We start from the raw sequence: 27974 nt of genomic DNA on the forward strand, positions 1-27974 counted from the left end.
GGAGTGGCGCTAGTTGTGTGGGGTTGTCTGGTCTCCTTGAGTGGTTCCTATTGTGACGTTCACCAAGACATCTATTTAAGCAACATCGTGTCGGTGGCTTGCAGAGTGCATGAAAGACTGGTGCTGCTGGACTGTTCCCATGAGGCACAGGGTCAAGGCTGATTTGCATATGGCCATGTCTGAACTGGGGTGGTGTGGAGTGCAAATAAACGATAGATTTAGGCCCAGATCGCTGTACTGGGGTGAATGTATGACATGTTTCTGCATTCTGTCCATCAACTGTTGTTTTAGCATTTGTCCCCCCGAGTGGGATGGGTATGCTCAGACATGAGTCCCATGCTCTCCACACCACTGGAGTCAAGCTATCCTGGCTGAAGACTAGTGATAGCCAGAAACCAGTCCTAGGATGCTTGATTCCGGACCAGGGAAGATATGGCTTGGCAATTCAGGCTGGACTGTTCCCATGAGGCACAGGGTCAAGGCTGATTTGCATATGGCCATGTCTGAACTGGGGTGGTGTGGGAGAAAAAAAAGATGGATTTAGGCCCAGATCTCTGCACTGGGGTGAATGTATGACATTGTTCTGCATTCTGTCCATCAACTGTTGTTTTTGCATTTGTCACCCCGAGTAGGACGGGTATGCTCAGACGTGAGTCCTGTGCTTTCCACACCAATGGAGTCAAGCCATCCTGGCTGCATACGACTGATAGCCAGAAACCAGTCCTAGGATGCTTGATTCCGGTCCAGGGAAGACATGGCTTGGCAGTTCGGGATGGACTGTTCCCATGAGGCACAGGGTCAAGGCTGATTTGCATATGGCCATGTCTGAACTGGGGTGATGTGGTGAGCAAAAAAACGATGGATTTAGGCCCAAATCTCTGTACTGGGGTGAATGTATGCCATTGTTCTGCATTCTGTCCATCAACTGTTGTTTTTGCATTTGTCACCCCGAGTGGGACGGGTATGCTCAGACGTGCGTCCCGTGCTCTCCACACCACTGGAGTCAAGCTATCCTGGCTGAAGACGGCTGATAGCCAGAAACTGGTACTAGGATGCTTGATTCCGGTCCAGGGAAGACATGGCTTGGCAATTCAGGGTGGACTGTTCCCATGAGGCACAGGGTCAAGGCTGATTTGCATATGGCCATGTCTGAACTGGGGTGGTGTGGTGAGAGAAAAAAAACGATGGATTTAGGCCCAGATCTCTGCACTGGGGTGAATGTATGACATTGTTCTGCATTCCATCCATCAACTGTTGTTTTAGCATTTGTCACCCCGAGTGGGGCGGGTATGCTCAGACATGGGTCCCGTGCTCTCCACACCACTGGAGTCAAGCTATCCTGGCTGAAGACGGCTGATAGCCAGAAACCGGTCCTAGGATGCTTGAATCCGGACCAGGGAAGACATGGCTTGGCAATTCAGGCTGGACTGTTCCCATGAGGCACAGGGTCAAGGCTGATTTGCATATGGCCATGTCTGAACTGGGGTGGTGTGGGAGAAAAAAAACGATGGATTTAGGCCCAGATCTCTGCACTGGGGTGAATGTAAGACATTGTTCTGCATTCTGTCCATCAACTGTTGTTTTTGCATTTGTCACCCCGAGTAGGACGGGTATGCTCAGACGTGAGTCCTGTGCTTTCCACACCAATGGAGTCAAGCTATCCTGGCTGCATACGGCTGATAGTCAGAAACCAGTCCTAGGATGCTTGATTCCGGTCCAGGGAAGACATGGCTTGGCAGTTCGGGCTGGACTGTTCCCATGAGGCACAGGGTCAAGGCTGATTTGCATATGGCCATGTCTGAACTGGGGTGATGTGGTGAGCAAAAAAACGATGGATTTAGGCCCAAATCTCTGTACTGGGGTGAATGTATGCCATTGTTCTGCCTTCTGTCCATCAACTGTTGTTTTTGCATTTGTCACCCCGAGTGGGACGGGTATGCTCAGACGTGCGTCCCGTGCTCTCCACACCACTGGAGTCAAGCTATCCTGGCTGAAGACGGCTGATAGCCAGAAACTGGTACTAGGATGCTTGATTCCGGTCCAGGGAAGACATGGCTTGGCAATTCAGGGTGGACTGTTCCCATGAGGCACAGGGTCAAGGCTGATTTGCATATGGCCATGTCTGAACTGGGGTGGTGTGGTGAGAGAAAAAAAAACGATGGATTTAGGCCCAGATCTCTGCACTGGGGTGAATGTATGACATTGTTCTGCATTCCGTCCATCAACTGTTGTTTTAGCATTTGTCACCTCGAGTGGGGCGGGTATGCTCAGACATGGGTCCCGTGCTCTCCACACCACTGGAGTCAAGCTATCCTGGCTGAAGACGGCTGATAGCCAGAAACCGGTCCTAGGATGCTTGAATCCGGACCAGGGAAGACATGGCTTGGCAATTCAGGCTGGACTGTTCCCATGAGGCACAGGGTCAAGGCTGATTTGCATATGGCCATGTCTGAACTGGGGTGGTGTGGGAGAAAAAAAACGATGGATTTAGGCCCAGATCTCTGCACTGGGGTGAATGTAAGACATTGTTCTGCATTCTGTCCATCAACTGTTGTTTTTGCATTTGTCACCCCGAGTAGGACGGGTATGCTCAGACGTGAGTCCTGTGCTTTCCACACCAATGGAGTCAAGCTATCCTGGCTGCATACGGCTGATAGTCAGAAACCAGTCCTAGGATGCTTGATTCCGGTCCAGGGAAGACATGGCTTGGCAGTTCATGGTGGACTGTTCCCATGAGGCACAGGGTCAAGGCTGATTTGCATATGGCCAGGTCTGAACTGGGGTGGTGTGGTGAGAGAAAAAAAACGATGGATTTAGGCCCAGATCTCTGCACTGGGGTGAATGTATGACATTGTTCTGCATTCCGTCCATCAACTGTTGTTTTAGCATTTGTCACCCCGAGTGGGACGGGTATGCTCAGACGTGGGTCCCGTGCTCTCCACACCACTGGAGTCAAGCTATCCTGGCTGAAGACGGCTGATAGCCAGAAACCGGTCCTAGGATGCTTGAATACGGACCAGGGAAGACATGGCTTGGCAGTTCGGGCTGGACTGTTCCCATGAGACATAGGGTCAAGGCTGATTTGCATATGGCCATGTCTGAACTGGGGTGGTGCGGTGAGAAAAAAAACCGATGGATTTAGGCCCAGATCTCTGTACTGGGGTGAATGTATGAGATTGTTCTGCATTCTGTCCATCAACTGTTGTTTTTGCATTTGTCACCCAGAGTGGGACAGGTATGCTCATACCTGAGTCCTGTGCTTTCCACACCAATGGAGTCAAGCTATCCTGGCTGAAGACGGCTGATAGCCAGAAACAGGTACTAGGATGCTTGATTCCGGTCCAGGGAAGACATGGCTTGCCAGTTCGGGCTGGACTGTTCCCATGAGGCACAGGGTCAAGGCTGATTTGCATATGGCCATGTCTGAACTGGGGTGGTGTGGTGAGCAATAAAACGATGGATTTACGCCCAGATCTCTGTACTGGGGTGAATGTATGACAATGTTCTGCATTCTGTCTATCAACTGTTGTTTTTGCATTTGTCACCCCGAGTGAGACGGGTATGCTCAGACGTGAGTCCTGTGCTCTCCACACCACTGGAGTCAAGCAGTCCTGGCTGAAGACGGCTGATAGCCAGAAACCGGTCCTAGGATGCTTGATTGCAGTCTAGGGAAGACATGGCTTGGCAGTTCGGGCTGGACTGTTCCCATGAGACATAGGGTCAAGGCTGATTTGCATATGACCATGTCTGAACTGGGGTGGTGTGGTGAGAAAAAAAACGATGGATTTAGGCCCAGATCTCTGTACTGGGGTGAATGTATGAGATTGTTCTGCATTCTGTCCATTAACTGTTGTTTTTGCGGGGCGCTAGAGGGCGCCGGGCAAGATGGCCGGACGTGAGTGAGGCTCTGCCAAGATCATTTAAAATTCGCCCATTTATCCTGCTTTAACCAACACCTTCGCCCTGTACTTCGGCTGAGCACACCCCGCTGCCATCGGGGGTTTGCTGAGGCGCTTTGCTCTTAGACAGCGGTTGAGCGGAGCGCACCCGGAGCCGGACTGCCCTGTGCCGGGACAACGCTAGCGGAAGCTTTGATACTTAAGGAGGACCCGTCCCGCTGCAGCCCGGGTTGTCAACTCCGCTGCTGCCTGCGGGTGTGGCTCCGGAGATGCGGCGCCTTGTACCTGCAGTGGCGGTGTGGCGGCGGTGCCTGCGAGATCTCCCCGGAGCGGCGCCAAGACATCGGACGGCCGGACCCGGCCCTGCTGGTCTCGGTGAGTGGGGCGGGGCGCTACGCAAGCCTGGGGCTGCGGAGGTGGCGCCGGGCCGCGCTAGGCCGCGCCGCGCGAGCTGGGGCTGGCGGGAGCAGGAGGAAGGGGCATGCTGCGAGGCGGAGTGGCGGGGCCGGGCCTCTGAGCACAGCTGGAAATTGGTCTGAGCTGCGAGGGCGTAATCCCCCTACTGCGGACATTTTGCTGAGGTGCCTGGGTACGCTGGGTGATTGCGGGCCTCCAGTGCGCCCGCCATTTTGTGGCTTCATCCCTCGGACCCTTTGGAGATCGAGCTCCGGTGGACAGCGCACACCCAGTGCTTACAATCCCGAACGTAGGCGCTGCCAGGAAGAGGATTCAGGGGCTGTGGTCCTGATAACATAGCCACTTCATTGCTTTGGGGACTAACAGACCACTGTCCACAAGAGAGCTGAGTGGCTGCTCGGAGACCGATTTGGCGCGCTTTTTCCGCCGGGAGCGGTGGACCTGCCTGACCTGAGTTGGAGGTGACTGCGGAGGCCTGGGCCTCCTCCCTGGTGTGGAGCAGCTGGTACATACTCTGTGACAGATCGGGGAGCCTTGCCTGGTGTATCTGCTCTGCATAGCTGCGCCTTAGCCTGGGTTTGTATTGCTCGCCGTCATGGGCAGGCCGGAGAGAAACCAACCTAAAATCACGTTTGAGGCGAAAAAGACTGCGCTCATGTCTTCCCAGGCGCCCACTGACTCTGACCAGGGGGGGGCTGTTGGGGGTGCCCCGAATTTGGAGTCTACGCTGGTGGCTATGCAGAAGACTCTCCAATCAATTGAAGGCACCATGGAGTCAGTTAATCACCGCCTTGACCAAATGGCGACGCAATTTGACCGCCAGAACGAATGGATGGGAGAGGTGGAGCAGATAGTATCCGCCACGAAGGATGGCCTAGCCACGGTCTCATCTAAAGTTTTCAGTATGGAAAGGGTGCTGGCGGTCATACAAGCGAAGAACGAGGAGTTGGAAGGGAGGTCCAGAAGGAACAACGTTCGCGTCACGGGCCTGCCGGAATCCACGAATGTTGGGCGAATGGAGGATTACATGGAACGCATGCTCATCGACATCTTTGGGGCTGACCAACTGTCTCGTGTTTTTATAGTGGAGCGTGCCCATCGCTCTCTGGCTAAACGACCTCCGCCGGGGGCGACTCCGCGACCAATCGTGGACAGGATCCTGAACTATAGGGACCGGGATGCTATTCTACCTCTTGCCAGGGAAAAGGGCTCCATAGAATACCAGGGTAACAAACTTGAGTTCTATCCTGACTTCACCATGGCGGTGCAGACTGCTCGTAAAGAATTTGCCGCGGTGAAACAGCTGTTGAGAGCTGAAGACATTGCATATGCCATGTTGTATCCAGCACGCCTTCGTATTGGGCCTCCTTCGGATAACAAGATTTTCTCTTCACCCAAGGCGGCCATGGACTACGCTAAAAAACTGAAAAAACGTGCTAAAGAGCCGAATGGACGACGAGATGGCGATGATGAGAGGCAGGACGAGGTTGCCTGAACTGCTTTGCGCTGTTAGCTGCGGTAGGGGTGCAACTGCGGAGTGCTGCACTGGGTTAACTCCATTATTGTACATTTATTGCTCGCTGCCAGCCCTCCGGGCGTTTCAGTGCCTGGCCTGCTTTGTACTGCTGCTGTGTCTGCTGTGGGGGGAAGGATGCTCTGGCCAGCGATGACTCTGCTGATGTTGATGTGTTGATATTGTTGAGGCTATTCCTCCTTTAGGCTCAGTGGGGGCCTGGCTAGATGGGCTTTGACCGGGGGGGCTTTGCGCGCCTGCCACGCTGGCCACTGCGGGCATTATTGGCTTCAGTTGCTGCTCTATTGGTTGCGAACACATCCAGGAGTGCCCAGTGCAATGTGCTGATAGGTGATTGCTAAATGTTTATTGCTTCGACCACGAGGATGGGGTTGAAGGGTTGGGGTTATTGTTAATGACAATGGTCTGCGCTCTCGTCAGTTTCTGGCGAGAGTAGTGTGCCGCTACGCCCCCAGACATGGGAGATCCCCACACACAGTTGTTTGCATTGTTGGGAGTTGCAAGGGGGGGGACACGGGGTGGCTTTGGCAAATCGGGAGTGCTGAAGTGGGTGGTGGGATGGGGGAGGGGCTGTTGGGGTTTGATGCGGGGCTGTTCTTTTTCCTGGTCAAAGGTGAGGGGTCTGAGAAGTCTATGGGCTGTGTTTGGAGATTCTGGTGGAGGATCGGGATTTGTCGCAGAGGAGGTCATGTCAATACCAGGTCGATGAGCAAGGAGGGTTGGTCTAGTGGGTGGGGGCTGGTGAGGGTCCATTGGCTTCTGGGTTGCTTGAAGCTTTGGCGATATGGATAGGGGGGGTACTCTCACATGTGTCACATGGAATGTGCGGGGACTCAATAAGCCGCAAAAGACTCGACAAATGCTTGCCTTTTTGAATAGACATGGTGCACAGGTGGTGTTTCTTCAAGAAACGCACCTTAAGGGTAAGGCGGCTGAAATGGTGGGCAAACAGTGGGCGGGGGTGCGACTGGCCACGGCATACTCTTCCTATGCCCGTGGGGTGATGATTCTGATAAAAAGAAATGTCCCGTTTGAAATGCTTCATGAGGAGATTGACCAGGATGGTAGATATATACATTGTGTACAGGGTAAATTGTGTGGTACGCTGATCACTCTTCTAAATGTCAATGGTCCGAATGTAGATGAGCCTGATTTCTTCGTTACACTCTGGAACAAACTTTATAGCCTCCCACCATCGGCTATTCTCTGTGGGGGGGACTGGAATGTCACGCTGGATTCCGAATTGGACAAGAAACACGACAGACCCTATGAGCGTAAGAAAGCGGCGGATGCGGTATGTGAGGGTATGAGTGGGCCGCAACTGTTGGATGTCTGGAGATTGCGGAATCCGGGCAAGCGGGCAGGAACTTGTTACACATCGGCGCATGATACGTGGTCGAGATTGGATTACTGGCTATTGACCCGTGATGTGAGTGGATGGGTGATGGGTACTGAACATCTGCCCCGCACGATATCCGACCATGCGCCTGTTACACTGGTGCTGCAGCTACCAACGCATGCTCCCGCTCCTTTTACTTGGCGACTCTACCCTGGGGTGTTGACTGATCAGGTTTTGTGTGAGCGTCTGAGACAGATAATTGAGGAGTTTTTCGTGAACAATGTGGGCTCTGTTGACAATATGAGCACGGTGTGGGAGGCCTTTAAGGTGACGGTGAGAGGGGCGTATATTGGGCTAAGGTCGGGGGTGCTCACGTCCGTCAGGGACTCTATGTCCAGGCTTGAGAGAGAGTTGTCGGTTCTGGAGCGAAGACTGGAGGAGGGTGCGGAGGTCACGTTGCTGGCTGACATTAGATCAAAAGTCACTGAATATAACGACTTGGCCGACCAGGAGGTGAAATTCCTGTCCAAACATGCTACAGCCAGGTATTATGGAGAAGGGGGTAGGCCAGGAAAGGGGCTTGCGGATCGGATTAGGGACCCTTGGGCTCGCCACTGCACGGTACAAGAGATTGAAGATCAGGGGACCGTGGTGACTAGCACGGACGGTATACTCGCCTGCTTTTCGAAACACTATGCACAGCTCTACGAGCACAGGGACACGGCCGATGAGGAGGACGTGAATCGGTATTTGGAGGACGTTGCGCTGGTGTGGCTTTCCAGGGGTCAACAGGAATTCCTAATGCATCATGTCACTGAGGCGGAGTTTAGGGATGCAATAGCAGCTCTCCCGAATGGGAAGGCGGCTAGCACGGATGGCTTGCCCTCCGAATTCTATAAAACGTATGCAGATCTGTTGATTCCGCACTTGGCAATGGTCCTGGAGGAAGCGTTTGAGTGCGGACGGCTTCCAGCGACTATGAGAGAGGCGCTATTGGTAGCACTGCCTAAACCAGGGAAACCTCCGAACAAGTGCGATTCGTACCGTCCCCTTTCACTCATGAACACTGATGTTAAAATAATTGCCAAAGTGTTAGCCACGAGATTGCGTTTACTCTTGCCGGCTATGGTGTTGCCGGATCAATCGGGTTTTGTCCCCCTCAGGTCCACCACTCACAATCTGAGGGCGCTGTTTGCTGTGCTACATCTCCTTAAACCAGAACTGGTTGCAGTGGCAGTCATGCTTGATACTGCCAAGGCCTTCGATTCAGTAGCATGGAAGTATATGTTGGCTGTCCTACACCGGATGGGGGTGCCTTTCTTTTTCACATCGCTGATTGCCCTTTTGTATACCGCGCCCACGGCGAGAGTAAGAGTCAACGGTCATGTCTCTTCCTCATTTCCGATTCAGAGGGGGACGAGGCAGGGTTGCCCTCTCTCGCCCCTGCTTTTTGCCATCATGATGGAACCATTGGTCTGTATCTTGCGGCAGAGGTATGCGGAAGCAGCGTTGAAGTTCCCTCTTAGATCGTTGGCTGTGTCAATGTATGCTGACGACATGGTCCTATATGTCAGGGACCCGGTGCTCCATCTAGAAAACATTCTCAGTGAATTCATTAAGTTTGGTCGCCACTCTGGCCTGACCATAAATTGGGACAAATCTGTAGTGTTACCTCTAACGGATGCAACGCACCAGGTTCCATTGGAATTCCCGCTGGAATAGGCGACAGAGTCGGTTCGATATCTGGGCGTCTGGGTACATAGGGATTGTCAGGAAGTCATACGGGCCAACTATGGCGTTGCCGTATCTAACTTGGAGGATCAGGTGGCGCGATGGACTCGTCTTCCACTGACCCTGGCGGATCGCGTGTCCTTGATAACAATGGTAGTGTTGCCGAAATTTCTTTATCTTTTTACGAACATTCCTGACCAGCTGAAATCGCATTTCTTTGCAAGGATGCGGTCCCTTTTAATATCTCTCACCTGGGCCGGCAAGAAGCCACGAGTAACTTGGGAGGTGCTGATCAAGCCATATGAACTGGGAGGGTTCGCCCTGCCGGACATGAGGCTTTATTATCTCTGCGCGCAAGCACACTTCGCGATTTACTGGTTGAATGCTCCACCGTATACCCCGCACGTAGCACTAGAGGCGAGTGCGGTTCTGCCGGATCCACTGAGGGCCATGATTGTCAACGACCACTCAGTGTTTGAAAAGGGGGAGATTGATACTGTGCGACTCACAGCGACCGCATGGGAGGGCCTGGGTAGACGAGCTGCCAGGTTGCCGTTATACGCGCCGGCTATGCCACTACTTTATCACTCGGCTATTTCAGTATCGGGCGAGATCGGAGGATTACAGGTTCTGCGGGAAGCTGGGCTACAAACAATGGGGGACCTCTTTCCAGGGGCGTCGTTTCTCTCCTCACAGGCGATGACAGCCCGTTCGACAAATGCTGCTATGTCTACCTTTGTCTATGTCAGGCTACGGGCTGCCGTGCGTGATTTATATCCAACGTACCCAGGGGAGCCGTTGGCACTCGGGGCCTTACAACTGCTCTACACGGCTAAGGACAGGACTAAATTGCTATCTAAACTATATAAAGCTGCGCAGGAAGATGAAGGAGGGGGTGCGGTCCTGGCTAGGGCACTGTGGGATAGGAGCCTCCCAGAACCACTGAGTGATGATGAATGGACCGAATGCTGTGCTATGACCGGGGGGTATGTGATCAATGGCAATTTCCGCCTTCTGCATTATAAGTTTCTACAACAGTGGTATTACACGCCGGTTCAACTGGTTCGGTATGGTCTTCGGACTGCTGCTCAGTGTGTCCGGTGCGGTGCTGAGGACGCTGACTTTGTGCACCTGGCCTGGGGATGCTCGCGTGTCTATGACTTCTGGAAGGAGGTGACTGAAAGGCTGACTGTCATGACGTCGACTGAAGTGAGGCTGGATTTGCGCCTCTGCCTTTTAGGAATTGCTTCTGGTGTGTCAGCGTCGTCGCGACGGCTGGTGGTACTGGCGCTTTAATTGGCTAAAAGGAGGGTTGCTATGGGATGGGGTGGGAGGAGAGCGCCTGATGTGCAGCTGTGGCTGAATGACATGGCTTACTGCAGGGACCAACTGAATTGTTACTATGAGGGACTGCCAGCGAAGTCTTGCCCGGGGGACGTGTGGGCTCCGTTCACGCTCTATATGCTGTCCATAGCAGACACTGACAGCGAGAGGAGCGCGGCTGATGCTTTGTCAGAAGGAGAGGGTGAATCTGCTTGAGTCATACCTGAGTGCGGGAGAAATAACTGCCCTGTGTGGAGTGTCTGCACTGTGGAGCTAGTAGGGGGTTTCACGGGTGCTATAAAGGGTTGGTGTGGCATGGCTGCCTTGCAGAGCCCCACTATGGCTTATGACCGGCTGCGGAGAATGAGTACAGGTTGCCTACCCTGGTACTGACCTTCTTGACATCTGTTAGATCGGCTACCTCTTTAACACTATGCCTACCGGATTTGGACTGTTCACTGGGACCAGGATCGGAAGGGTGGGGGGGGGGGGGGGGGGGGTTGGGGTTTGTTGTTGCTTGCCTTTATTTCTGCAAAACTTGAAAATGAGACCGAGATCACATGGGGGCGATACGGCCACAAGCTACAGGTGTGCTATGAACATTGCATTTAGATCATCTGTGGTGCCTTTGTGAGCTGTACTTTTCTGGATCATGCATTTGTGCTGCTGGCGTATGATATCAAGCTCGTATGTCTTGTATGGTACACTGATTGCGGCCGGCCCTACCCGTGGGTTGTAGGCACACCGCTGTGTATATGTATAATGTGCAATAAAGGTCTTCCAAAAAAAAAACCTGTTGTTTTTGCATTTGTCACCCCGAGTGGGACGGGTATGCTCAGACGTGAGTCCCGTGCTCTTCACACCACTGGAGTCAAGCTATCCTGGCTGAAGACGGCTGATAGCCAGAAAACGGTCCTAGGATGCTTGATTCCGGTCCAGGGAAGACATGGCTTGGCAGTTGGGGATGGACTGTTCCCATGAGGCACAGAGTCAAGGCTGATTTGCATATGGCCATGTCTGAACTGGGGTAGTGTGGTGAGCACAAAAACGATGGAATTAGGCCCAGATCTCTATACTGGGGTGAATGTATGACATTGTCCTGCATTCTGTCCATCAACTGTGGTTGACCAGAGATTGCAACCTCTGTTCTGGCCCGAAAGGCGTAACTGCCAGATACAACTATTGGTTGAAGACTGCAACTGTTGTGACCAAGCTCCTGTCTGAATCTGTCCAGGGAGGTTACAGCTGCCAAGGAGAAGTGCCACGTGCAGCCTTATTTGCTGACCATGCTCAGCAGTCCCTGACTCAAGTGACGCTGCTGTTGTAGACGCAGTCCGCTGAAGCCACTGTTACAAGTATGGATTTGGCAAATGCATCTGCCAGGTGAAGCAGGGAGTAGCTGTTAACAGACTGAGCACACAGAAAAATCTGCCATATGAACATGACTTTTTGCCCATGCAAACTCTTTCTGCAAACTATATTGGAATGATTTACCTACAATCACAGAACATCTACTACATTGCCTACCAGTACATCGCAAGATAACTATATAACTACTATTCATAATGCACCTAAACTTATACTCAGAGATATAACCATTTTAAGTTGAGATAGGAATACTAAATTGTGTACTTGCCTTAGGTGTAGTGGTTAGATCAGTGTAGTAGATGCAGTATTGTCATGCAGTGTATCTCACATGAAATAGTGACGCAGCACCACACAGTGCAATGTTCTGAACTTGACAGATGGACTTCCTGGTTTTGGCTGCTCCTTCTGCTACATTTGATCTTCCTTCTTCACCACAGACCGCCACCTTTGAATGGAATCGCCAATGCCAAAGCACTAATACTGTCCTTCTCATTATTTCACTCCTGCTCAGGGAGCTGTGAGGTGTCTGTTTAAGAAAGGCAGACTCAGCTTATCCAGTGACAAATGTAAAATGGGTGAATAGTCCCACAGTACTATAGTTACTGATAAGCAACCAGGCCTGGTTACTTGGGGTAAATGCAGTAACTCCTGTAATCGCACATATGGCACTTTGGAGTTTTGCAGCTAACATCGCACTCCTGTAGTTTACCCTCAGTAAATTTCCACAGATCATACTTGTTGGAACATGCCCGATAATTATTTGGACATGCGCAATGCACCATCATTGCCATGTTATTTCCCCATCTTCTTGGTCAGCCTCCTGCCTGGAAGTTAATTATGGGCCCCAATAAATGCTGACCCGGCGGAGTCGGATTGAGTCGGATCCAATAAATATTGGTCCAGACCTTAGTGTCCGGACCTTGGGGTGGCTGCTCCAAGGTGAAGGCCATTACTAGACATCGGACACCTTAATCATCCTCACAAAGCTTCTAGTCTTTCGAATATTGATTTTGTCAATGAATGCTGCATTTTTTCGCATGCATTCATTTAGATTCACATCATTCATAGAAGTGTAGTCGGGGGAAAAGTAGAGGATGGAAAGGTGAAGGTGTGGGAGAGGAAACTACAGAAAAAATGAAAATAATTTACAAGTTCAGAACATCACGCTAGACAGGATTAAAGGAGTTGATGAAGGGATCACAAGATGATTGTCCACTGAAAGCACAAGGACCAGAGCCAGTTTATATTTAAGCCTTGCTTTCAGTTTTCCTGATCTGTGTCATGGAATTATGGACCGCCGGCCAGGCCTGCTGGGAAATGTAGTAATCGGCAGCCCCGGGTACAAGTGTGTCCATAGGTGAGTTCGAGACTGCAGTCGCCCATACAACAATACATATGGGGGCGAGACCTCACAGGAGGCTACCAACCAATTATTAAAAATTGGATCCCGCTGTTATATGATTATTATTATCGTGCCCAATAACAATCATAAATTTAGAACCAAATGTATATCCAGACAAATTAAAGTGTTCATCTACTTAATGAATACCATGGGATGTCGTCATTGAGGCCATGCAGGTGGCTCCTAAGCCGGAACACCCATTTCTGCTCACAAACGAATAGAGCCCTATTCGCATCCGACCCCCAGAGGTCTGGTTTCTCAATGATAGTCCACCTGAGGTCCTCCTCAGAATGACCTGCATCCCTAAAGTGGGTTGTTAACCGCGTATTAGATCTGCCACATCTAATAGTACTGCGGTGCTCGGTGATGCGGGTCCTGACCATTCTACTAGTCATTCCCACGTATTGCTTCCCACAGGGACAGGTGATAAGATAGATGACGCCCTGTGAGTTGCAATTCGTGTGTTTCCTCTGTTCCCAGGGAGTCTGCAATCCAATGTCAATGCTTTTTGTATTTGAGGTAAGATGACACACCCTACATGCATCACATCTGAAGTGACCCATCACTGGTGGGAGACCACCCCTCGCACATACTGCACCCTGCCCAAGGTACCCTCCTGGGCAGGGTGCAGTGTATGAGAAAGGTAGGACATGTACTGAGTTGTGTAACATGTCCTAATAGTGAAATGCTGAAAATTTCGTTTTTCACTGTTGAAAGGCTATCTTGCCCATAGGACAGAATGGGGAATGTTCTGTAACATTTTACAAGCATATCTTCCCATAGGAGTGAGATAGAAAATTGGAGTCTGGAATCCCTGAACTGGGAATTTAATAACTCATCTTTTATGAGTAGCATTGAGTTGGGTAACAATAAACATCTGTTATTCAGCGCCAAGACACCTACGGGTAATCGTGCACTTTACAAATATACATGTTATGTTTTAGGAAGGATGGTTGTTAAATTCTGTGTTTGAAAATAGCACTTTTAGAAAGTAGCTATATTTCTTGTTCAGCCTTTCTGTGTGCCTCTGCCTGGTTGTGGATTGACTGTCTGGCTTTGTGAGTGACAGGAACTGGTGGGGCGTCCTGGCTCCAGGAGTCTCGGTGAGTCAGCACTAGGTTGTATAGGCATTTGGAGTGGTGGGAGGGGTAGCACCTGTACCTGAATAGGGCTGTGCCTCGCAGCCACAAAAGACTGGCTCCACCTCCTGCGGTGTGTCTGGAACCCAGGCCCTAACCGACAAAGGAAGAAGTTGTGCACTGGCAGGGTGCGCCCTGAACTGGTTTTGACTGGGCTCAGAGCCCCTTACACAAAGAGAACCTTTTGGGGAATAAATTTTAGAGCTGAAACCCCTGAATTTTAGACTTCTTCGTGTTCAAGAGGAACCTTTACCAAAGAGGACAGCTGAAGAGACTGAAGAGGAGTGCTGCCCTTGCTGTGTGTCTGGGGCTGGCCTGCAGTTTGCTGTTGCTGCTGAGGAAAGGACAAAAGGACTTTGCTTTGTGTTGTGTTCCCCCTCCTGCTGTAAAAGGAGTCTCGCCTGTGTGAGGTGGCCTCCTGTTGTGGAAACTCAGGAACATCAAAGTTTTCAAACCTGCCTCATCGATGCTGTGTGCGTGTGTGTGCCCGCAGCTCTACCTGCACCGTAACCTTTTGGAAAGCATGCAGTGATATCCAGAGGCCCTGATTATTTCAAGTGCTGTTTATCTGATACCCTCGTCGGCCCGAGTCGCAGCGACGCTGTGTGCATTTGTCAGCACACAGCCCTGCCTGCGCTGTGATCCATGTGAATTCTGCCGTGGGTGGTTAAAACTACTGAGGGCTCTTCACCGCTGCTGGCTCGAGCTGTCAAACTACAAAGTACAGAGGGCTTTTTCACCGCCGCCGAGCCGTGATCTACAGAGCACCTTTCACCGCCGCTGGCCCGAGTCAAGAGCCAAGGATCGATATCGCACGAGAGAAGGCAGTGCTGCAGCATACTTGGCTGTGAGGCATTGCCTGGCAACCGGGATTCCTCTGTGATGCCCGGCCGTGGCCGACGGAGCCGCCCAACAGGACGCCAGACCAGAGCACGAAGGAAACCAAGCAACCGCCAGGTACCGCTTGGACCGAAGTCCTGAGTCTCTGTGTGTGTCACTGCTTGGGGCGGGTTGCGAGTTTGCAAGGAAATTGTCAGTTACCAACGGGGCCTCATCTCCTGGTGATCCCGCTGGCCCGTTCTTGATCTGAGGAGATTATTCATGCTGGGGGCCTGCATTACATTTCCCATTTTAGTTACCGCGCATTTGGGGGCATATTTTCATGATCGCTGGCTGTGGAGTCAGCTTTGGAAGAGTAGTGAAGGGTTCAAAATAGCAGGGGCATATTTTCATTTTTGCTGGCTGTGGAGTTAGCTTTGGAAGAGTACTGAAGGGCTCAAAACAGCAGGGGCATCGTCCGTCGGTGCTGAAGTGACATGGGTTTGTAATACCACGTTTGGGCACATAACTTGCTACAATTCAAGGACTGCTTAGCCTTAGTACTCTTTCGGAAAAAGAATACAGAGCATACAAGTTTATTTTTGGCAAAATCTTTAAAAGACATTTCTACTGAAAACCTTTTCCTATGTATGTTGGGTTTTTGTTGTTTTGGTCTTGTGTAGTTTAGATACAAATACTTTATTTTTATAAACCGGTGTGGTGTCCATTTGTGGCATTATCACTGTGTTACTGTGAGTGTTGGTACAAATACTTTACACATTGCCTTTGGGATAAACCTGTCTGCTTGTGCCAAGCTACCAAGGGGGTGAGCAGGGGTTATCTAAAGTGTGTATCCCCCCTTACTCTGACTAGACACTATTTGGATAAAGGTACCTACCTCTGCCAACCAGAGACCCCCATTTCTAACAAATGTGAATAGACGTTATCTGGCTATGATAAGTCTACTACTCCATCTATCTTTATAACTCATCGCCCTTGGTTGGTTTCTTTCAGATAATGTGATTTGGGCGAAGGTCGGGCCTGTTGGTGCGGTGTTTGCTTTTGTCATCCTCATTGGTGTTGCTGGCTACTTGATTCAAACTAGGAAAAAGTAAGTATGGAAAGTGACCCTTTCTCCCAGACCGTCTTCCGTAGATTCATTAGTATAAATAATGTTATGCTTTCTCCTTTGCTGCTGGCTGGTTCTTACAGGCAATTCCCTTGAATTTATAATGTTAGCTATTTTGTAGTGTCAGAATTTTTTTTTAGCAATCTTGTAGGGTGAGAAGAAATGATGAATATATCATTTTGAAATCATGTAGCATGGCATAAAACTATGATGCATGAGAATAATTTCAACGTTACAAAGTCTTGGCAGCTTTGCAAATACAAGCGACATCCTATAAACACTGGTACCACACCATTCCTCCTCTTCAAGATTTCCAGTGAAACAACACAACCACACAACATACTGACCTCGCATATAGATAGAGTCAAACTTAAACAACAAGAGGGAGGATTACCCAAGGGGCACATATCACCCATGACCTTGAAACACATAAAGACACCTACAGGTATCAGTAGACCCCCCCCCCCCGCCTCATGACCAACTGTTGATGATGGCATATGATAGGGAAAGGCTTGCAATGCCCAGCTCTACATTCAGAGCTGACAGGTGAGATTACCTGGTTTGGCACATAATATGTGTTAGCTCACATACAAGGTTGACTCAACAGTAGTCATACCTACAACAAGCATTGGCACCCTCACACATTCATCTGGGCTCTGAGGAAGCTTGTAAGACTACCCTTTCTCCCCACAACATTCTCCACATAGAGTACATACTACAACACCTACCACAGCTCAGACCAACACACCAGCTGACGCCCCGACTATGGATGCTGCTTGAACCTGGCCCTACGTTAATGTCCCCAACTGCAGAATACAACTCATTGGGCACCACAACAGCGCTTAGAGGCCAGGCTATTATGGAGAGTCTGCTTTTTACTAATATCGAATAACACTCTTCTTAAATCTCCTTATGTTATGAATTTCTTCTTGCAGGACCAAGGCACAGGTATTTTGTTTGCGCATGTGGTGGTCGCTGTGTTTTTTTCATGCTGGCATTAATTCACAGCTTGTGCAGTCGCTGCATAATTGATTCTGTGCTCAAGAATTGCCGCTCTCAGAATAGGCTCGCGTGACTCTCTCCACAGAGAAGCTTTCGCAGAGAGCTCCGCCGCCCATCTGTCGGTGCCGGGTACAAGATGCCACGCGCCTCCCCATTGCCTGCATGTGAGAAATGTAAAAAGGATCTACTTGCTTTTCTGTTTTGCAGGAAAAACGAGAACGAAAGCACCAGTTTTGTTCAAACCGAGAACCCTCCTGTGATGTTCAGCACTGATCATGAACCCAAGGAAAAAAGGGACAAGTCAGAGGTGAGAACATTTGTCACAGGCGGACACTTATTCAACAGTATAATCGCTGTGACTTGTTTTATAGACCTGTGTTTTAGGACTTGCCTTTGTCTCGCCAGAATATTGGTTTTTTTCCCAAAAGTAATCATACGTAATAAACATACACACAGGGGCATTTGGTTCGAGTTTGGTCCTGGCAAACTGGGTCAGCCCACTTTACCACTTTGAGTGACAGTACAAATAATTTGTGTCTTTCTCTTCAGTCACACATCTGGTTCAAAGTAGACTTTATTTTATTTATTTTTATATTATCTTTACAAGCAATTTATTTGGTAAACAACCTTTACAACGAAACTTTTACAACGCAGTACCATTACGACGCAACCATTACAACGCAAGCCATTACAACGCAAACCATTACAACGCATTGCGCTGGGGGGCGCTCTAGGATAGGGAATAGATTTAATTTACTATCCAACACCTTCCCTACTATCCACGGGGACTGGAGTTGGAATAGTAAATTAAACTATTCACTATCCAACACCCGAAAGTGCTATGCGTTGTAATGGTATGCGTTGTAAAAACTGCGTTGTAACGGCATGCGTGGTAAAAGCATGCGTTGTAACGTCAGACATCCAATTTATTACGCCTGCATTTCGGGTACCATGTTACATGGTTATTTATTTTTGGCTACTTTTTAAAGTTATAAGTCAGGGCTATAACGTCTTTACGTAAGATTGTAACCATGCAACTGCCTGCAAGTTCATGGTTTGGTAAGGTGGCCATTTATTCTTGTCTCCTTCATAAATAATAATAAAACGCATAGAACAACTGAAAAGCTTGTTATTCCAAAATATATCACTGAATATTTTTTGTATTTTTATTACAAGCATATGGCGCCAGATTTAGATGGATACATGTTTTTTTTTATTTTGTATTTTGTGGCAGATGCTTGCAATAAAAAATAAAAAAGTTTATAACCATCACACAAGCTTGAGAAGACCAGACCTATTTGCTTGTTTTACATTAGCTATAACACAGCTTCAGCTCTCCTGTGCAGGACTTTTTGTAAGCATAGTAAGCAAAGCAGGAACTTAAATCATCATTTCAATACCGTGCTAAAACGGTAGTGTGACCCTCATTCACAGCTGACTTCTTTCTTTGGATAATGCGTTGCACGTGCAGCAGCTTTGACACGTTCATATTCAGCTCTTGTTTATACCTTCCTCAAAGGACTTAGCAAAGACAATTTGTGAAAACAACCAAGTATTAGCTGAGTTAGCACGACATTGGCGGTAGAGGTAGCCCGAGTAACAGCAACCCTTGCTACCTCCAATGGCGTAGATAAGCCTTTTTTTGCAGATTTATATAGCGCGAACTCAACCCAAAGGTATTGGAGCACTTTACATGAGCACCAGTTACGTTACACAAGTGCACATTAATTTTTTGGTAGACACAGGGAGATTAAGGGATTTGCCCAGAATCACAGGATGTGGAGTCAACCTGGAGGCTCGAACCTTGGATTCGCAGCTCCAAAGCCGGCAATCTAACCACAATCTAACCATGAGACCACATCTTCTCCCCACCCCTGCGTTTGCCGCCTGTGGTGGCTGAATCTAAGAGGTTAGATGGATGCTGGCAATTCTTGCGTCTGCCACCCTGCGATGGACGTTGGTTAGAGGGGGGCGCAAGCTGCTGCCCCCAAAACACATGCCACCTGCTGTGCCACTACCCCCCTACTCAGCGGTTATGAAGGCAGTGACAGGAACAGAAAGTAAAGTTGCATTTAAGATCCATGTTTATTGTGTGGGCTCATTTCCATGTTCTTCGTATTGTATATTTATTAGCAACAAAGGGCTGTTGAAGGGCTAAGAGCGGATTAACTCTATAATGACCTAGGAGTCAAAGGGTGCATGATTTCACATCAACTACTCCCACCATTTAGGTGTCTCAATGCCCTTATGCAATTAGTTCAATGCCCCATCACATTTCCAAACAATTCTTTTGATAACTTGCTTTTGGTTCTCCCTTTCGAAGGGTTTTAATCAGTATATTGTAGGTTATAATGTTAGCAGAGCTCAGTTCAATATATGTACATAGCAGGATGCCGACCACAGCGACCTCAGCTGGGTTAGAACCCTCTAAACCAGTGTCATTATTTCATATCAATACATAGTTGAAAGAAACAAGGGAAATTCGAGTATTGAAGGCAAACGGAAATATTCAACTTTACATAAGAAACAGAATAAAAAACAACTTAAATTGCAGCAAAAATCAAGACAGGCAATATTATTGGGCACATACTTCTGCCTCAATGAGCAGAAATTATCTAAAAATCAATAGGGAACAGAACATTTCGACCAGGTGGTCCCGGTCCCTGGCATTACCACTGAGATTTGTAAAACCACTCAAGAAGCAGAAAAACAGAAGTGGTGCTTAATACATTTATCACCCAATAAATTGATCCAGGAACGGTCATCAGATAGGATCTCAAATCAAATAATACATGGAACATCGATGTAAGACATGGGGAAGTTTCAAAAACATAGGACGACAGGTCACAGAAAGGCCCAGGCCACTTCCAAGTTGGCAGGAGACGAAGCTGCAGTGAAAGTTCAACCTCCATGAGTGCGCAGCAAACAAATAGTAATAACAGAGGGGCATATTATCAAGGGGGGTTATCTCCGCTTTTTTGGCTTTAAAAGCCAAGAAAGTGGATATAAAATTATCTCCCTATTACCTAGCTGTCGCTAACACCAGTTAGCGACAGCTAGTAGGAGATTGCGACCATCTTGGGCCCCACTTTGCATGTCAGTGATATTTATCACTAATGACATGGAAAGTGGGCGTGCCAAGATGTTAGCGACTGGAAACAGTTGCTAACATCGCTATCTCCTATTACCAACTTTTGGAGATATTCGCGCTAAGCGCAAATATCTCCAAAAGCTAACACCTGCCCTGAGCAGTTCTTAGCCATGTTATCCAATGGGAGGTGGATAACATGGCTAAGAGCATTAGCTCGGTAATGCATTAATATCGCTGACTTTTCAGCGACATTCATGCATTGCGGCCAATTTTTATCTGCGATAAAAATCGCCGCAGCTCAGCGGTAAACTTTTGTCTCTAACCAAGCAATAGCGATAATTATCGCTATTGCTTGGTAATATGCCCCAGGGAGTCTAACTCCCCAATGTTCGGCACAAAATGTAAGCATTCCAAATATAACAACCACAAATGAAAACGAAAATGTAAGCCCCGACGTGCAACAAACATATGGTTGAACCAAATGATCGGAGACGAACAATAATTTTGCATTCTGAGTTCACCTCATAAGGAAAGTTAGATACCCTGAACCGAGGCAATATAACAACATTATTAGCTGCTCATCCAAAGCTCTGTCATTTGGAGTCCAAAGACATGGCATTGATTCACTTTATGCCTTCTGATATTTTGATTAACAAATTGGAATCTGCAGTCACATGGACCTCTAGCACACCAGCTCATTGCATCTGTGAAAACCAAAGGTTATTGGAAGAATGGGGTATTTTAATCTCCAGACCAAAAAAAGTCTGATATCCGGTTGCCTTAGTGAACAAAGAAAATGTCATTGAGAGTGGCACAAAGCTGTTTAAACAATAAAACGCACAATTATGACAAGATATGGAAACAAACCTGAAATGGTTACCAATGCTAAGAAATGCGACGGGCCTTCTACGAGCAATGGCATTAATACCTCATCAATCATTAATCATCTTCAAATCAAACAATACAGGTAGGAAATACACGTTAGCTGCCCCGTTGATAGAGCCTCAACAGGAGAACTGGGACTGGTTCGCTCATTCGCTGGCCAGTTCAAACAATCAATGACACTCAAGGCGGGACAGAACCATAAAGAAAACCGGAAATAAGACAAAGAATTCAAGCATTACAGAAATTTCCTGTAATGTCACAGGTCTTGAAAACTTACTAATCGATAAACTTACTAACCGATATTGAGGCTATGACATTTTTAAGAGCCCATGATATCACATGCATCCAGGAATCTTGGTGTGAGAAGCAGACAATAATTGAAGGATCCTGCGAGTTCCATTCCCCTGCAACTAGAACGCACACTAAGGGCCATGCAAAGGGGGGGGGGGGGGGGGGGGGGGGGTGCTTGCCAATTTTTCTCTCTGCCCATTGGGATTTTAAAGTTAAAGAGCATGACACTGTTGATAAATATTTACAATGTTTGGAAATCAAAAACTGGCAAATTAACCATATAATCTGCAATCTATTTTTAATAAATGTTTATGTTCATCCAGCATCGTTAGAGAAACAACAGTGTGTGAAGAAATTAGAACCTCTAGTCACTTCGATAAAACACAGCTGTATGGATCCTCTTTTATTAACTGGAGATTTAATTTAAATGTTAGAGAATCCCTATCGAAGCGTGGCAGAAAAAATGGAGGAAATCCAGTGACGAATTCCATCACAGGCTTTATGCCCGCAAAGAATTTATTCGTTGGGGGTCTCATTACTTGCAACACTAGAGGCATTGTCAATACGTTCATTGAATGGCCGTTTCACAGGAGGCCAACCAATACGCCCTACGCATTATTGCCCAAAGAGGTCTTCAGTATTGGATTACACATTCATGTCCATCACGCTCTTTAACAGTATTCAAACGTATTTGATCTAGCTACGTTGTGAAAGAGATCATATGCGCCAGGTCTGGGTTCTCTGTGCTACAACCAAGTGGAACCCATCACTATCAGTAATAGGGACAAACAATACACTTAGAGACGGATCAAATGGAGTGCCGAAGTCTCAACAAAGTGTGATGACTGGAAAATTGTTATAGCTGATAAGGGGCACTATTTATAGAAGCTATTAGCGACTGGGAAAAGCTAGTACAATCATTAATGGCCTTCATGGTTATCAACAGACCGAGCCCCGTCTGCTTAAAACTCACGGCTTTTAAACCCTGGTACACAAAGAAGTTAAGGATGTTAAACAGGTCACTTAACAAGAAGTGCAGCACACATAAAAAAGCCAAGCAAACCTGAAATTAATGAATGAGGTCAAAGCACTGCTTTTAGAGTATATAAAACAGATCTGACAAGCCAAACGAGATCATGAAAAACGGGTTCAATCTGAATTGTTCATGACATGTAGGCATAGACGTTTTTGGATGATCGTAAATAGATTGAACAGTGAGTCATCGATCAGTGCCACAAATGGGAATAATCTTACAGCTCAAAAATGGATAATGCACGTGACCTCGTTATATAAAGCTTCTGCCACAAATACCATCAAAGCCTCAGGCTTAACTGAATATAATTTGTCACAAACTACAACACTATCGACTATGTCTAAAAGCCTACAATATGCGACAACCATCCATGCAGGCAGACTCACCAGGATAATCCGTAAAAGCGGAGGTGACGCCTGCCAGGTCAAAATGGCATCCCGGCATCAATTTGTCCTGGCAAGGCTCGATTCTTCTTCCCATATACAAAAAGGCCCTATCTCAACTCCAGACAGTAACAGACATATTGCATTATTGGACATTGAGGTAAAGTATTTTGCCTCCCTATTACTCGAGGATTTACAAGACTGGGCAATCTCGAACAACCTTCTTTGCCTCATTCAAACTGGGTTCAGAACACAAGCGGGCACCATAGACAATCTGGTAGCCCTAAGGATGCTTGCCACCGAACAAATCCAGAAAACGGAACAGCTGTTTTGTTGCTTTATTGATTATAGTAAAGCTTTTGACCGTATTAACCGTCACCTACTATGGACCAAACTTACAGCTTGGAAAATCCCAGAACCATTTTTACAATGCATCATACAGCTTTATTCCCATACTTGGGCAAGAATGAACTAGGAGGACGTATGACCAGCCGCGGTTGGTAGTGGGAGTATCGGCCGGTAGTTGACGTGGGGAGTGGGAGGGGCAGGGTGGGGGGTAATAATGTATGGATTACGGAGTTTAACAGGTAAGTAAACATATAAATAAATAAAACGAATTTTGTTGCACGCACTGCATCGCATTTGGTGATGCAGTGCGCGCAACGTAGTTCGTTTTATTTATGTATATGTTTACTTACCTGTTAAATCCGTAATCCATGCATTACTACCCCCACCCTGTCCCTCCCGCTCCCCACGTCACCGCCCGGCCGGTACTCCCACTACCGGCCGCGTCTGCGTATGACAGTTTCAGATAAAATCAAAATGGAACAAGGGGTCAAACAGGAGTGCGTTTTAGCACCAACCCTTTTTAAAGCTTTGCATGCTCATGACGGAGCCGCTCCGTCATGAGCCGCGGTTGCGCTGTGCGGTTCCGTCATGGCCCTGCCGCTGCGCCTGCACAGCGCGTTCTATTGAGCGGGCGGGGCCATGACGGAACAGCTCCGTCATGAGCACAGCGCAACTGCGGCTCGTGACGGAGCGGCTCCGTCACGAGCATGCGAGCCCCGCTCGGCCCCCCCCTCCCCAGCGCTGCGGCAGAATTGCCGCGGCGGCGAAGGGGTTAATCTGTATATGTGTGATTTGGTTCCTGCATTTAATAAAGTTAACAGTTATGCTCCCACACTGGTGAATCAACACATCTCTTCTCTGCTAAAAGCGGACGACGTTGTATTGCTCGGCCAGACGCCAGTTGTGCTTCAAAGATTGTTGGACGCCCTAGCCACACACTATCAGGCAAATGATATGCAGATAAACTATTAAAAAACAAGCATAGTTATTTTTGGTCGGAAAAAGAGAAAACAACATCACTGGCACCTTGACAACAATCGACTGACCATCGCAAACCAATATAAATATTTGGACTGCTGGCTGGATAACAAAGGAGGTCATTTACTACCCATGAACTCAGTAAAACCCAAATTAGCGCCGATGCAAGGTGCTTTTCGGACAATATCAAAGGGCACAAATAAGTTCTCTTTTGAGGCACTGTTACAAATTGTCACTCCTAAACTGGTGCCAACACTGTCATATGGCTCAGAGGCCTATCCAGGAAAATTGGGGTCTTTTTTGAACAGGGCACAGACTGTAGTGTTCAGGTCTTTATTTCAACTTCCAGATAACACGTCACCAGTGCAAATTAGGTTGGAATTCCCATTACAGGATCACATGCCTGTACAAATTTATTTATTTATTTATTTATGGATCTTGTAGAGTGCACAGCTACCTCCGTCGGAGGTGTCCCGGCGCTAAAGACTGTCAGCAGAGAAGAGGGGAACCTGTCTAAGATGAGGAGAATAACCATGTTATCAGGCGGCTGCGAAACAGTGCTTCAGATGGAGCAAATCTGAGGTCTAAAGGGAGGCCGTTCCAGTGTTTTGCAGCAAGGACAGCAAAAGCTCTGCCACCCATTCGTGTGCGGCGGAAGCGTGGCACAACCATAAGACGTAGGCTGTTGGCCAGCATAATAAAATACCTGCGCTCTACAAGATCTGCTGGGCATGATCATTAAAGCACCTCATCTGTCTCGAAGTTGCGGGATTCGACAGCACAAAACACTCAAATATCCGGGCGCAAGCCCTAGACGTAGCCCTGGTTCAGACTCAATCAAGGGAGCTATGGCACTTGAAATTACCTTATTTACAGTTTAAAACACTCCTGAATAGAAAGGTAAAAATGATATCATGGAAATCAGATCAAAGTGCATTTTCTTAAAGAAAACACGCCTACCTGGTCCTCTGTAGCTATGACAGAAAAGGCCCGCCTACATATATGAACGAACCGTTCTCCACCTATCATAAAAAGACATTTCTGCAGATACGGATAGGATTGTTTGCATCTGTAGATCTACTCCCACCATGGGCGATCAAATCAGAGTCAACAATTTATCGGTTGTGCAACCTATTTCAGGAGTCAATAACTCATTTGCTCTGTATATGTCCCATACTACTGATTGAGTGCAGACAATTTGTCAGGATCATATGGATCAAGGAGGGGACACGGACATTACCATCTGCTGTTAATTTTCTACTGAACCATGAGCAGCCGCAAGAGATCACAAAACTAATAATCTTGTTAGGATGCTTGTAGAGGCAACTAAAAATAAACTTTGAATCCCAAAATAAAGAAGTGGAGGTTCTCTGAATATTTACATTTTTAATCAATTAATCTCTGGTACTTTGACAGTATTGTTTCTCTTTTGAACCAAAGGTATTTTTATTAAGTTATCTATTTATCATTGAAAAGTATTTTAACTGTTTTTACCAGTGAGTATTGAGGATGAATTATGTATTACTTGTTAAATTATGGAGACCTTTGAAAAATTGTGATAACAACCGTCATGCTTAGGTTATTTGTAATTTTAGGCACTTTCATAGACTTTACTGTCCAAACAAAGTATTTTTTTAATTGAATTGATTCGGTATTAGGAAGGAATGCTCTAAACATGTCCTTTCAAGCACTGAATCGCTAAACACTAATTGTGGTTTGGTAACATGTTACTGAATCTCAAATTGTGCTCTGTACGTATGTAAAAGTATTTTTACAGTAGGTTGGAAATGGCCCAATTCTGCAAATCAGGACGTTAATGGACTGCAAAAATGCTTTTGTACATATGGCTCAATATTATTAACATGAACTATGGTTCCTGTATATGTGATGACACTGTTGCAACAGAAAAGTTGATGCTGAGAAAACCAGCGAGTGTGTAATCCATGAAGTTTTTCAATGACATTTTCAAATAAAGTTTTCTACACTTTGAATCTTCTTAAGTATTTTATTCATACTTTAAGGACTTGTTCAATGTAATTCCATAATCACATTTGTTGATTATCCATCAAAGATCATATATATCCAACTTTCTTATTTTTTATGAGTCAAAACAACATTCCTTCCAATGCATTTCGGCCAAGGGGAAGTCTGTGAAACAAAAAATGTATCCATCACTCTTTTATCTAACACGGGAAAATATCAATATAATATAAAACACAGTATTACACTGATGTAACAACCCAGATTTTCTAACTATTCATTGTCAGGTTTAAATACGAACACTTGTAAATAAGCACCTGGCTGCCCAGTGTTGTGGGGACTGTTTCATGTAGCAACCCTCCTTATGGGGTTTCACAATGTTGCCATTGAAATTGTGTATTTTAAAACTCCTTCGCGTATAAAGATGTGTCGGCTAAGCGTACTCAGTAATGGTGATATTAAACTGTGAGCATTCGTACCCGAACATGATAGAAAGTTACGCGCTTGATTATAATTTAATGAGCCCCGCGTTGGGGCTCATTAAATTAATCTAAATTATTCTAAGTTCTAAAATCAGCAGTGGCAACCCATTTTATTGAACATAACCACCAAGTGAATCAAATTAAGGCTTGCATATTGGAAGTTGTGGAAAGAAACGAAGAAAGAGACAAAAAAAAACTCTCTTAAAACGTGAAAACCACTGGATATATTACCTACAGACTTTGAGCCCCAAGGGGATCAATGAATGGACAGAATTTAGTTGCTATCTATGAACGTTACAATATAATGCATTAAGAGATATTTTGTGCTGTGCTAAATACCGATATTTTATTGACTTCAGTATATCCCGTTTCAAAGTTCCTTTATTGTGTTTTAATTTCTATATGATTGTACAGTTACGAACTACCAGGTCACTGACATAATACATATACTATGTTGCACTTTTAAAATGCCTCGGTACTCCAGACGTTAGTACACCTTTAATCTCACCACACGGGCCCTTTAAACAAACACGCGCGTAACTTTATGTTTAAAGATACACCCAACGCGTCACACGCAAACTTTCCTGCACCGATGGCAGCTTACAACGCAGCGCCATAGGACGCCACAAGAAATACTTACGCGGTAAGCAACCGACGCGTCAGCATCAACTTTTCAGTGCCCTAGGAGACACTTGCACATAGAGTGTCAGTGCTGTCCTCAGTTATTGTTCATATACTCCTGAGCGGGGAGTATCCCTAAGGAGCACGAAACACGCCTTAAACCGCACATACAGACGCGCAGTGCACGGCCATTATCTATAGTTCACTGTTGCAACAGAGCCATCTAGATTGCCGTGCTTACTTGGGTCTTGGCATTTTAATACAAAGCCTGAACCTCCTATAAAGTGTAGCAATAAGAATTCATCTGTTGTCTGAAGAGAAGTAAGAACATTACTTATGACACTTGAGCTGTGCACGGGTTACCTTTGGCAGAGTTGACCCACGTTCTACCACAAATCAAATCCTTTGCATCACAAAATGTAAGGGTGTAGAGGTGCCCGAGCTTTTCTATGTTTCTGCAATGTATTTTCCTCTTAGCCACAATGCAAAGAGGGACTACCACAGGATGGATGTAAAATACTGCAGCCTGGGTCCCTGCAGCAGACAGAAACCATAAGTAAATAGCAAATTCACCCTGACAGACTAAAAGGCAATGTGCCTTCAAATATTACAGGAATATCTCAGACATTTGCAGACTCAGGAATTGCGCGTTCATCCGGTCTCTAGTGCACACAGCAGCATTTCTGAGGCATATAATTGCTTTAAAGATGGAGGCCATCAGGCATTGCTAGATGCCATTCATGTATTTGTCTAGTGAGATGTGCTGCTAGCTACTTGAGA

The 27974-nt window shown here is 47.2% G+C and overlaps 1 protein-coding gene across 2 annotated transcripts in view; it reads left to right on the forward strand.

The window, feature by feature from the left end:
- LOC147701407 (myelin-associated glycoprotein-like) overlaps positions 1 to 27974 on the forward strand; it is a 252844-nt gene that overhangs the window by 192310 nt on the left and 32560 nt on the right. For both annotated transcript variants that reach the window (XM_086930086.1, XM_086930087.1), the window contains exons 8-9: positions 15986 to 16082; positions 17310 to 17409. In XM_086930086.1, coding sequence (XP_086786212.1) covers positions 15986 to 16082; positions 17310 to 17409 — 197 coding nt within the window. The remainder of the gene's footprint in view (positions 1 to 15985; positions 16083 to 17309; positions 17410 to 27974) is intronic.

Source organism: Lissotriton vulgaris, chromosome 7, assembly GCF_964263255.1.
Source record: "Lissotriton vulgaris chromosome 7, aLisVul1.2, whole genome shotgun sequence".
NCBI lineage: Eukaryota > Metazoa > Chordata > Amphibia > Caudata > Salamandridae > Lissotriton > Lissotriton vulgaris.